This window comes from Aptenodytes patagonicus, chromosome 6, assembly GCF_965638725.1.
Source record: "Aptenodytes patagonicus chromosome 6, bAptPat1.pri.cur, whole genome shotgun sequence".
Taxonomy (NCBI): Eukaryota; Metazoa; Chordata; class Aves; order Sphenisciformes; family Spheniscidae; genus Aptenodytes; species Aptenodytes patagonicus.
Genome location: NC_134954.1, coordinates 30,184,712 through 30,196,690, shown reverse-complemented (window position 1 = coordinate 30,196,690; position 11,979 = coordinate 30,184,712). Strand labels below are relative to the sequence as shown.

At 52.1% G+C, this 11,979-nt stretch overlaps 2 protein-coding genes across 2 annotated transcripts; one reads left to right on the top strand and one right to left on the bottom strand.

The window, feature by feature from the left end:
- The first annotated feature begins 398 nt into the window (after positions 1-398).
- On the top strand, positions 399-3,289 carry LOC143162075 (aquaporin-12-like). The gene is made up of 3 exons (XM_076341805.1): positions 399-1,058; positions 1,532-1,648; positions 2,266-3,289. The coding sequence occupies exons 1-3, from the start codon at positions 452-454 to the stop codon at positions 2,445-2,447; spliced, it is 906 nt and encodes a 301-aa protein (XP_076197920.1). The 5' UTR covers positions 399-451; the 3' UTR covers positions 2,448-3,289.
- A 2,705-nt stretch (positions 3,290-5,994) lies between these two features.
- LOC143161494 (galactose-3-O-sulfotransferase 2-like) lies at positions 5,995-10,362 on the bottom strand. Its single transcript, XM_076340580.1, has 4 exons — positions 10,346-10,362; positions 9,116-9,226; positions 7,548-8,499; positions 5,995-6,852 (listed from the first exon to the last, which is right to left on the bottom strand). Exons 1-4 carry the CDS (start codon positions 10,360-10,362, stop codon positions 5,995-5,997), a joined length of 1,938 nt encoding a protein of 645 aa, XP_076196695.1.
- Between the last annotated feature and the right edge of the window lie 1,617 nt (positions 10,363-11,979).

The window sequence follows — 11,979 nt, the reverse complement described above, 5'->3', positions numbered from 1 at the left end:
ACTCCTTGCATGGGTTGCTGGCTTTCTGAGTCCCCTTGCGTACCAGGCTTTGGGACTGGGGGAGTAAGTTACGTTTTATGGTGGCCAAGTAGAAACAAAATGAAAATTTTTGCTCCTTCTGGAAGACCTGAGCAGCTCTGGGGAGCTGCTGCAGACTCTGATATGAATACTGTGGGTTGGAGGCTCGGTGACTGCACAGTGGAGATAACACTGGGACCTGCTTGCTGGGAGAAAAAACTTATCGGCTGACCCAGCTGTGGATGAATCCATCAGCTCCCCGTGGCAGCAGATATTGCCCTGCAAAGGAGAAGGCAGCATATGTGGTGTTTCCCAAGCCTGTCAGGCTGCGCCACGTTTGCTTACATGCAGCTTTATAAAGAGGAGGTGCAGAAGCTTTCTCTGCTCCTTCCCAGGGTTTGGTTCGGTCTCTCCACCCAGCACAGCCTTTGCTATGGCTGGCCTGAATGTCTCCATTGCTTTTTTGTTCCTGGTTGTTGGGGTGTGCCAGGCACTCAGGCGGCTTTCTAAGAGGCTTCTGTCTCCTGGAACGTATGGCTGCCTTGCCAGAGAACTTGCTGGCTCATTAGAGTTGTGCACAAGCTGCCTTGAGCTGAGGATGCTGGTGGAGATAGGTCCGTGGGGTGGTGGGTTTGGCCCAGACGTGGCCCTGACTCTGCTCTTCCTCCTCTTCGTGGTTCACGGTGCCTCTTTTGATGGAGCATCCGCCAATCCGACTGTCTCTCTCCAGGAGTTCCTGCTCCTCGAGTCCAACCTTGCAGCCACTGCTGCCAAGCTGCTGGCCCAGGGTGCGGGCACAGGGATGGGATGGGCTGTCACCAAGCTCTACTGGTCCTGGGAGCTGACGCATTTCCACCTCATCCAGAACCTGATAGCGTCGGAGTGCAGCTCCTCCATCCACACGTCTTTGCACCATGCTGCCTTTGTAGAAGGCACCTGTTCTTTCCTCTTCCACCTTGTCCTTCTCAAGTTGCGTCGGAGTCACCAGATGTACTGGGTCCCTGTGCTGGCAGCAACTGTCACCTTCCTGACCTACACAGGTGAGCAGTACCTGCCTTTCTTTTTATAAGTCATTTAGAAAAATACCTAATTTCTGGGGGAGGAATGGTCCCTTTTTCATCTTCCAGGACTTGAGAGGTAACGATTACCAAGATGTTTGTTTTCTACTTATTTTGGGGAATATTCATTTTGGAATGAAGATGGCAGCAGGTTAAATGTCGGCACATGAGAAGCCATAGCTTGCCCCAAGACTGGGAGCAATTTCCTTGGACGTCCCCTAACGCAACCCCTTGGTCCTACATGAGCTCTTCTGCTTCTCGCAAAGCTCAGGGCGACAAGGGTAGGATTTCCTCATGTGCTGTTATTACACAGTCTGAGAGATGCAGCTGCCAGAGCTGGGCAACAGAGATGCTCCTGGCAGGCAGGAGGGGTCATGGGTCTCCTGGTCCAGCTCTTTGTTGGTCTTTCAAAGGATGCAATTGAGACTCATGGCCATGCTTCTCTTCCCACGCAGCCAGACCATTCACGGGGGCTTTCTTCAACCCTGCCCTGGCCACAGTCGCCACCTTCCACTGCTCGGGGAACAGCTTTTGGGACTACGTCCAGGTTTACTGGGTGGGGCCCCTCGCAGGTGAGATCTGCCCAGGAGGTACCAAGGGGCAGGGGTTGGGATGGGGGGCAATGGGCAAGGCAGAAATGCTGGGCATAACACAAACCGTTCCTGGCAAAGGGCTGAACTTGGGTCTTGCCAGTGGCAAGTGTCCTTTTCTGTCCCCCTTCCCTGTCACTCAAGTCATCCCTTTGCTATTCATTTTTTTTAATCCAATTTCTACATGGGACGTAGGCAAAACTCTCCCTGAGGCCCAAGTTTGCGGGAGATGAAGCAAAGGTGTTTTAGGGCAACGATAGGCTGAGCTATGCTATTGAGGTTGTCCACAGCTTCAGGATGACCATGGGGAGCTGGATACATGCTGCCTAGAATGCAGAGAGTGGGGGAAGGAGGCTGCTGGCGTGGCTTATGTCCCTTTTGGGTCAAAACAAGCCTTGCTATTATATTAAGGACACAATGGTTAAATTCTCCTTGAAGTAATATAGCAAGGATCTTTTAGATACTGTCAGTGGGGACTTCAGTGGTGCTGAGCTACAATTTTGGTCATGATGAAGGCTCTGGCAAGGGCCTGAAAATCACTGCTCAGCTGTGGAGATGCTCGATGCAGCACAGGGAAGGGGTCCGTGCTCTCGTTTCAGGGATGCTTGCTGCTCTCCTGCTGTACCAAGGCAACATTCCACGGCTCTTCAAGAAAAACCTCCTTTACAGCCAGAAAAGCAAATACAAGATACGTAAGGCAAGGGTGGCGGCACATATGGAGCGTGACGAACTGCGTCGGAAGAGGAAAGGGGAGAAGAGCAACTCCGAGCCTCATGCCTGAACCATGGACGGGGGCCATGGAGGTCCCTGCAGCCCCTCTCCAGGGGGAGTGGGTTTCCCGGCACAGAGTATTTTGCTGCTCGTCCTGCCCAGCATCCATCCTGCCTGTTCAGTCCCTAACGCAGGGTGAGATTTTTTTAAAGCATTTCAAAGGAAATGGCCAAGCTGGCCTTGCAGGATGCCTGAATCCCTGAGCTCCTTTGGGAGTAGCTTTGAAAGTCTCCCTGGAGAGCCCGAAATGTTTCAAGCCTGCATCGTTGGCTGAGTGGGGGAAAAAAACCTAACACTTTTGCATAAATTGCTGGTTATCTTGTATTGCCAGGAAGCTTACAGAAACTCAGGACCATTATGTGGGTAGGCTTGAGCAACTCCCAGGTTATTGCATTGTGCAATGTTTGAAATAATCTAACTGGGTCTCTTGCAGCCATAAAAACAAAGCATAAACCAGTAACTGCCTTGGCAACTTGGGATGAGGAGGAAGCAGGCTTTGATCTTTTGAGTTACTAAATGGGTATTGGTCAAAAATTGGTGTTCTTTGAGTTAAACTGAGGTCCTTGAATTGCGCAGGCTGAATCTGGCAGTTCTTGGAGAGGAATTAAAAATGCTCCAGAGCAAGGGAGTTCACTGGCCACAGGAGACCCATGGACACGGTGCTTAGCCTGGGTTTCATGTGCTGTCAGGCATCAAGAAATGGTGCATAAAGTGTCTGTGGTTAAAAAACGAGACCCAGGCAGCCGGTGTGGGTGAGCAAGTGCATCCCTGGGCTCCTCTCTATGTCTACATGAAATATTCCTAAAGATAAAATTATGTTTTGTGGAAATAATAATAAAAATAAATGTCGTGATTGGCATTTAGGTGAATGATGTCATTCCTGTGAGCTCTGCGGGGGGAGATCAGCCCATCTGATCCCTGAAAAAGGGAGAAGCTGTGGACATGCCCCAATCAACTCCGCCCTGCCTGCCGCTTGCACTGGAAGGGGGGTAATCTGGGTGGAAACACCTGCTAGGTAAATGGGGCTCCCCTCGGGGAGTGCTGGGGCACCCCATGGGTGCTGGACCCCAGGGGGTGTCCCCACAGGGGAGAGCAGGTACTGGGGCAATTCCACATGCAGCATCCCTGGAGCAGGGCCGCTGGGCATGGCTGGATACTGAGCTGCTGCCCAGAGATTTCCCCGTCCCCTGCAGAAAATGGCCAGTTCCTGCATTTTGCAGCAAATAGTCAATTTTGCAGGACCTCTCTGGGCAGAAAATTCCTGAGCTGAATATATTCTTGATGCAGTACAGCTTTTCACAGCAATTGTGGGGTGCGTGCTCTGGGGCAGGCTGTGCTTTTTGTGCGAGTGGGCATGGGGGGACGCAATTGCCTGGTTATACAAGTGTCCCTGCCCTGGGTCACCTTGGCAGCAGCTCGAGCAGGGAAGATCTGCTCGTATTTACTGAGTTGCAAATGGTGAATAAGGAAGTAGCACCTGTTTAAAATCCAGAGTGAAGGTGTCAGATGCAGGTTTGGTACCCTGACACACGGTGCCCCTTGACCCAGATGCCAGCCCTGCTTCTCCCCGCGTCCCCACTATGGCTCCTGTGTGTTTTTGGGGGACAACCCTAGCTACGCTGTCTGTGGGCTGCCCATCTCCCTTGCTCTCTTGTGGGATTGCCCTCTGGGCTGAACCGTGGACTGCCCAGGACCTGAGAGGGGAGCTGGACTTCTGCAAACCACAAGACCACACCACATCCCAATAGGATAAATGAGGGAAGGGACCAACGCAGCGATATGTGGATGTGCCTCAGAGGTGAAACTTTATGGAACAAACAACGTCTCAAAAACCATGCAGCAAACACCCCGGAAATGATGCCCCTGCATTGTGCCCAGACAGATACTTGGTACTGCTTGGTCCCTTGGGGGAAGAGCGGTGGGAACACAGTCTGGTTTTTATCCCAGTTAAACCGCAAGCAGGAGAACAAGTCTTATGAGGAGCGGCTGAGGGAACTGGGACTGTTCAGCCTGGAGAAAAGGAGGCTGAGGGGAGACCTCATCGCTCTCTACAACTACCTGAAAGGAAGTTGTAGTGAGGTGGGTGTTGGTCTTTTCTCCGAAGTAACAAGCGATAGGACGAGAGGAAATGGCCTCAAGTTGCGGCAGGGGAGGTTTAGATTGGATGTAAGGAAAAATTTCTTTACTGAAAGAGTGGTGAAACATTGGAACAGGCTGCCCAGGGAAGTGGTGGAGTCCCCATCCCTGGAGGTTTTTAAAAGACGAGTAGATGAGGCGCTTAGGGACATGGTTTAGTGGGCCTGGTGGTGTTGGGTTGACGGTTGGACTCGATGATCTTAGAGGTCTTTTCCAACCTCAATGATTCTATGATTCTATGATTCTATGAGATGGGGCACCTTCAGATGGAAACCGAAACATTTGAGGCTCTGCGTAGCTGGCCAAGAGAGAGCCTGGGATGCTCAGATCCCCCCTGGCAATTTTTTCTGAACCTCTTTTGGTTTGGAAATCATGCTGAAAATCCTGAGCTGGGGCCTCTGTTTATCCAAACAGATTTGCTGGCTCTGCTTTTGATTTGAGGATAAGTGTAGGATATGAAAAGTAAGGTTGACTAGTCCACCACAACCCATTCTTGTGGTATTTCTCCCCAGGCAGAGCGTAGAATATTCCTACAGCTGCTCCAAGTGGTGGGTTGGGATGTCTGGCCGCAGGGATGCTCATGAGGCTGCTCCCGTGGCTATTTCACTCGCAGTCTGACATCACGATGTTGGCATCAGCTCCGGGGTAGGATGCTGACCCTATAAATGCAGCGTACAGTGCAGCATCTGAAGGCAGTGTGTAACCACAGACTCAGGGGAAAAAAAAATGCTGATTTTTTTTTTTCTTTCCTTTTTTTTTTTTTTCCTCAGGACATTTTCAGATGTTTGAGGTCTGTTCCTTGGGCTGCTGGGGAGTTCGTCTACTGGGCAGACTGATGTAATTAAGGGGAACTTAATAGGAGTGACGGTGAATATTGTTTTTAATTAAGAGGCTGCTTTTCCAGCACAGTAGCATTAAGGCATAGCGGAGGAGGGCCACAGCTGGACAGACAGACTTGTTCCCAAGCTGTAAATCAAGCTCCGCAGCTCTGATTTACAGTTTGGCCCTGTGCTGTTGCGGTCTCCGGCACGGGGCCGATGACTTGGGCTGCCCTCCTGGTTCTGCTCCTTGCTGCTGGAGTTGGTGCTATGCAGCACAAAGCCCCAGATCGCCACCTCTAAGGCTTTGGCTGCCAGTCAGGGGTTTTGCCCTGTTTGCTCAGGACCTACCCTGGAAGGGTCATGTCGTGTCAAGCCCCTGGGACCCCCCGTTGCAGCCCGTCCTGCTCTGCAGCAATGGCAGCATGTAGCACCCAAGAGCTTCTGCATGGTCCTGCACAGGCAGAAGTGGCCAGGGGCTCTCGTGGGCAGCAGCGTCCCAGCCTGCCTGTCCCCCTGTGGCAGAAGCAGCCCAGGAGGCGAGCACCTCGCTGTCCTCAGCAAAGGCAGCTGGACAACAGTTCCTGGAGGGGACAAGGAGGCTCAGTTTTGGGTGCCCTCCAGCCTGTGCTGCAGGGCATTGTCCTGCCGAGAGGGAGTGGGCTGGTGGGTCTGGGGACGCTTCTGGGCAAACTGCTTCTTGTAGAGAGCACTGCTGTACTGGAGCTCTGGGGTCACCAGCCGCCGGCACATGCGCTCCGTCTCCTTATCCAAGCCCTGCTTGAGGTTATAGCCCAAGATCTTCGCTTTGCCATGCTGCAGTGGCTGCAGGGAAGAGTCCTTGATGTCCTTCGGGGCCACGCTGCCTATCCCTTGCAGGCAGGTCCTCGCCAGCTCTGCCTGCCTCTTCCGAAGCGCCTTTACTTCCTGCTGCATGCGCTCCCTGCCGATGTCTTGGTCGATCCTTTCCCAGAAGGTCCTGTTGAAGTGGGTGTAGATTTCCCAGTCCAGCCTGTTCCAGTCCTTTATCTTCTCCACGATGGTGTCCGAGAGGGGAGACTTAGTGCTGCTGTCCCTGATGTTGAGTGGGAAGGAGATGACGCTGTCCAGGTCCCAGCACAGCATCTCCTTCAGCAGCACCATGGACTCGTCGAAGTACTCGGAGATGAGGAGCAAGTCGAAGGACGCCTCGATGGCCTTCAGCATGAGTTGCACCCGCTTGGCTGAGACCGCTCCGTCGGGGTTGAAGCCAAAGTCAAACGTCATGAGGTTCCTGGCATAGTGGCTGTCACTGTCTGCAGGGTTGTAGTAGTGGTAGGGCTGGCTGAAGAACTCCTCCAGGCTGCGGGCACGGGAGAAAGCTGATGTGCCCTTGTAGTACATGAAGGAGGACTCCATAAGCTGCACAGGGTTCCTCAGGATGGAGAAGTAGACGGCTGAGCTGGACACCACTTTCTGCACCTGTGGAGGAGAAAAAGCAGGTTTTAAAGGTGAGGTAGGGAGAAAGAACCTGCTCACTCGCAATCCTGTGCTCTGCTGGAAAGCAAAAATGCTCACTGGGGTTGGAGATGGTGGGTGCTGGGGAGGGTTTCAGGGTGCAGCTCATCAAAGGAGCATTTGTGTCTGCTGTGGGGACCCCCAGACACAAGTATACGGGGAGAGCAGTGACCAAAGCTCCCCACTACATCCTGCCGCAGCTGGGTGGCCTGTCTGGGCTTGAGATAGGATCTATCTCCTTGCCTTTCCCCAGATCTGCATGTCATCAAATGGCATCCAGAAGGGTGGATGCTGGGCACAGCTGACCTGAGCTGATGCACTTAAGGCGTTCTCCTCTTGTAGCTGCTACCTTCTGGGCCTGTCCAGGGAGCAAGACATCTCCAAGTCCCTCCAGACAAGAACAAGATAATAGTTGCTGACTGCTACAGATGCTGTCCCCTGGCTCGTCTCACATCACAGGACAATGATTCATCAAACCTGTTTACAGAAGCTCTCAGGAGATGCCCATAACATGCAAGGTACCTGGGGCCAATCCTGTCTCTCTTTAGCTTCATCCCTGAAGAGTTTACGTGCTCTACGGGTGTCCCACCTTACTCCCCATGAGCACTTCTCTCCCTCGCCCGTTTGCCCCTCCCAAGGCATCATGGCTTTGCCAGTACCTCCGGCTGCAGGAATCGCATGTGGTGGCAGAGGATGTTGAACCGCTGATGGCTCCTAGGGGAGAAGCCCTGCACGAACCTTGCCAAGAAGTGGCGCGGGTAGAAGAGCTGGTTGCCACCCCCAATGGGGAAGGCGAAGGTGAGGTTGTGTGTCTCACCAAAGCGGAAGAGGACATTCATGACGGTGCTGCTGGCGCTCTTGTGGACTTTCAGGAAAACAATGTCAGTCTTGGGCTCACACATCTCCCCTTGAGAGGAGACCCCTCTGGCCTGCTGGTCTTCTTCAAGTGTCACCTCCTCAACCTTAGAGACTTCTGTCCAGCTTGGAAAAAATCCCCTCTCCAGGTCTGTCTTGTAAAAGTCCTCTGCCTGTAGAGGTTGAGCTGAATTTGGCACAGCGTTTTTAAGCGAGCTGCCCCACTGATGGTGGGGGGAACCCATGGCTTGAGGCTGAGACTGGCTCTGTACCACCGCCTGTGTCGTTCCTGGTGGTGATGTTCTCCTGTGCTTCTCTGTGGTCATCTTGTTTGCAAAGATTATGAACTTGCTGGTGACAGCATCAGCATCTCCCAAAACTGTGGAGATCCTCCCAGGAAGACTTGGAGAAGGACCCTCTCTGGTTGCTTTTCTCAGGCCAGGAAGCTGGGATTTCAGCCTTGTGGATGAAAGATGGGCTTTCACCTTCTTGCTGCTGTCCACAGGCTGCCATGTCCAGTGCTCCTTTTGGCTGCCTGGGCTGCTTTCCAGTGGGGTCTCCTGTCTGAAGTACAGATGCATCTGAAAAATGTCCTGCGCGCTTTCAGTCGAAGTGGTGTCTGGTATGGCTTTCCTCTGCCAGTGTGGGGAATTGTCCTTCCACAGCGGGTCTGGGGTCTGGAGGGCATAGCTGAGCTGCTTCTGGCCATGGTCTGTGGTCTGCTGCAGGGCACACTCCAGCTTGCACCGGCAGTTTCTGTAACAGGGAGGACTTGAGGCTCAGCTGCAGAGGATGGAAGGAGCGTGCAAAGAGGGCAGCTCCTCTGCAGCCCAACAAAACCCCCCTGCAGACACCGCAAAGCGCGTTCCCCTGTCTTTCTTGGGGTGGGTGGCATTGCTGGTGGGTGTAGGACTTGACCACTGCTGTGGGAGGATGGGGTGGGTGTAAGAAGAGAAGGACAGGTCAGCAGCGATGTGCTAATTCTCCTGTCCTGCTGGAGCACTGTGGGCTGGTGGAAAAGGGCAAAGCAAGAGGAGGCAGGGAGAGAGAAGAGTAGGTGGCCTGGAGAAGCTGGAGGAAAGTTTGCAGATGACCCCAAACTGGAAGGATGCTCAAGGGCTATAGGGTTTTGAGGCCAGCCAGGACGAAGCCCAGAGCAGCCTGGTCTGGACCAAGAGCGGGCTCAGCTCTGGCCAGGGTATAGGGGTTGGACGAGAAAGCCCCGGAGGGGTCCTCTCCCACCTGGATTTTCCTTCCTGTCTAAAGAAGACACTGTTGGGTGGTTTTCAGGAGGGTGGTTTTGAGCCCACCTCAGTGGCCAGCAAAAGGCTGGAGGATGAGGTACATGTTTGCAATCCTGCTTGGGACCTACTTGGCAGGCTGCAGCTTGTCCACGACTTGAAGCATGACCAAGAGGAGGATGAGGAGGCTGAAGAAGACCCAGAGCCGACCTGGCTGGCACCTGTATATTGCTTGCAACTTCCTGTAAGAAAGCAGACATTTCAGACCATTAGTAAGTAGAAGAAATGCATGTGTGAGGCAGGGAGGAAAGAGGCCTTGAGATTTTTTTTTTTTTTTTTTTTTTTTTAAGGTAAGGTCACGTTTTCATGAGTGGAAAAGGTGCAGAGGCAGCAATAACCAACAAACCTCGGAGGCTGTGCTCAGGCAGTGTAGCCCAGTGGAAATTTCCAGCTGGGACACAAATATCGCACTGAAAGGTAAACAGTGATAACTGCAAAGTCCCTTGGCTGCTCAGGAATGCCTTACCAGCACAGCTTGAGTTCCTGCTTCAGCAGCAGGAGCAGGCACTGCTTGCATTTGCCCTGCCCTGCCTTGCCTAGAAATATCAGGACCCTATCTTTATAAACAAAGACAATAAAGCTTTGTTTTTCCTGCTCTCCCCTTCTCTTGATGCCTGCTGTTGGAGGTGATTGCCACCTGTGCAGGCTCCAGCTGTGGCTGCAGATGTGATGCTACTGTGGGGGCCCCAGCTGCGCTCTCTGGTGCGTGACCTGGCTTCTAGTCTGGTTTTAGCCAAGCCTACAACAGCAGTGTGATTTCTTCAAGTTGTCAGCACTATGCTATGGGGTTTTGGGTTGTGTGTGAGGACATTCAGGCCGCGAAAAACATTGCCACAGGACTTTTTACTGTTTGTAGGGCTTGCTGCAAACCCTGGTGGAGCTTGATCGTAGCCTTAATCTTAAGCAGAGCAGTCAGAGGACTAAGCTTCCTGGAAAAAAGGATTAGTTTGCATTTAATTTCTGCTGGTTTCTACCCAGGGAACATATTGTTGCCTAACAGGAGATGATTTGTATCGACAGTCTGGTTAAATCCGCTGTTGTGGGCTCCTCCTTGGGTGGGAGTCCAGCCTGCAAGCCCCAGATGTCAGCTCTCCCCCTCTCAGAGGGAGGGAGCAGGCACAGGCTGCTTTGCTGAGTATGAAATGGAGGGATCTAATTAATGAGGAATTAATGAAACCAGAAATTTGGGCAGAGCCTGCTTGGAAGCCACATTCCAACAGCTAATCTGTGTTCGTTGATGTTGCCCGCTTCCTTCAGTGGTCAGTCTTGGACCAAGAGAGTGGGCCTGTGACCACACAGACCTGTTTGTCTTCATCATCGCTTCTTCATCTCCATGGTGCTTTATCTCCTACTCCAGGCAGTCTTGTGACATGTGGGAGAAACACTAGCTTCATGAGCTAGCAATGATGCAAACATGGGCTGCCTGAAGTGGTCACGTGCATCCCATTGGTACTGGTCAGGAATTTGGGTTTGCTATTGAAAAACTGGATTTGTTCCAGAAAAATCATCGACTGTTACGACCAACTGTAGTTTTCTTATTACAGCACTGCTTCCAGTGGTTGCGCATCAGTTTGGACACTCATGGGTACAGTTCTGCCCTGCTCTCAATAATGTCACTTACTGAGTTGAAATGCTAAGGTCCTCCTAGGAGATTTTTAATGTCTAAAGTTCTTGGGACTGTAAAGACTGGGAGGTCTTAGGTCATGACAGTGCTGCTGAGGATTCAAAAGGCACATAATTACTAGCACAGTGAACAAACTAGTCGTCAGCAGCACAGCATCCCCAAAACCTGATGGCAACCTGGAGGTATCCATGCTCATTTTCCACTTGAGGAGCAGACTGCCAAGCTTGGATGAGAGACAGGTGGCTGGTGAACGTGCGCATGGCTCGCTGCCTGGCTGTGCAAGCAGCACAAGGAGAACCTCGTGCTGTCAAAGATAAATGGGTATGACAAGCAGAATGATCAGAAAAATGCTAAATGCTTAAACAGCGCTTAAAATACCAAGACATGTTAAAGGGAGAGGGTTGAATTGGAGACTCGGGGCTGCCACAGAGCTGCAAGGCTTGTTGAAATACCCCTGCATAGAAGATCACTGATGGCCAGAGAGGCCAAAGAGGGAGAAGGCAGTGAAGGAGGAGTTGCTCCAGGATGAAGTGATTCTGCTGGACAGATCTTGTTGGAGACTTGCTCCAACTCTCCCATCACTCAAGGCACAGCTGATGGTAAGTTTGTCTGCCTGGCCAGCCTAAGAAAAGCAGCAAGAAGGGAATGAAGAGCTAACTAACTGTGATATTTAGTGATATATGCAAACTCTCTTTTTGGGGAGATCTGCACAAACAGCCAGTAGTGAAGGCAGAATGATGCAATGCTTCCCCGGCAAGTGGCGATGAGGTAGGTGGCACCCTCTGCTACTCCAGTATCTGTATTTTGTGCAGATATAATTCTGGACTTGCTTCCATAGAGGTCCCTGGTTGGTACTAAACTTTCAACCTGTGGAGAATCTGTGGAAGATCCAGGTCCTTTTGCTGCTAGCCTGCTGCCTCTTTTGAGATGGCTGTTGTGTTGGTTGAACAACCAGTTGAGAACACGCAACACATTGCTGGCTGCTTGGGTCTGATCAGGCTAGCATAAAGACAGAGCCCTTACTCCAGGCTAGCTCTGGTAGCACACACGTGCATCAGGGAGGGTGTGCTGAGAAAGGGAGACCTGTGGCAGCACTGAATTTTATGCTGAAGATGCCAAGAAGTTGCACTGAAGGATAAAATGGCACATGTAGCATGAGAAGCCTCTGTCTTTGCGGCTGGAGCAGCTGGATGATTTGTAGCTGGACAACGAGCCTTCAAAAGGCTCAACTGCTTTCCATGGGAAACTCCTTCACAGCCTTCTCTTGGTTTAACATGCCAGGATGAGATCGTGGGCGTGGGTGTCTTGGGG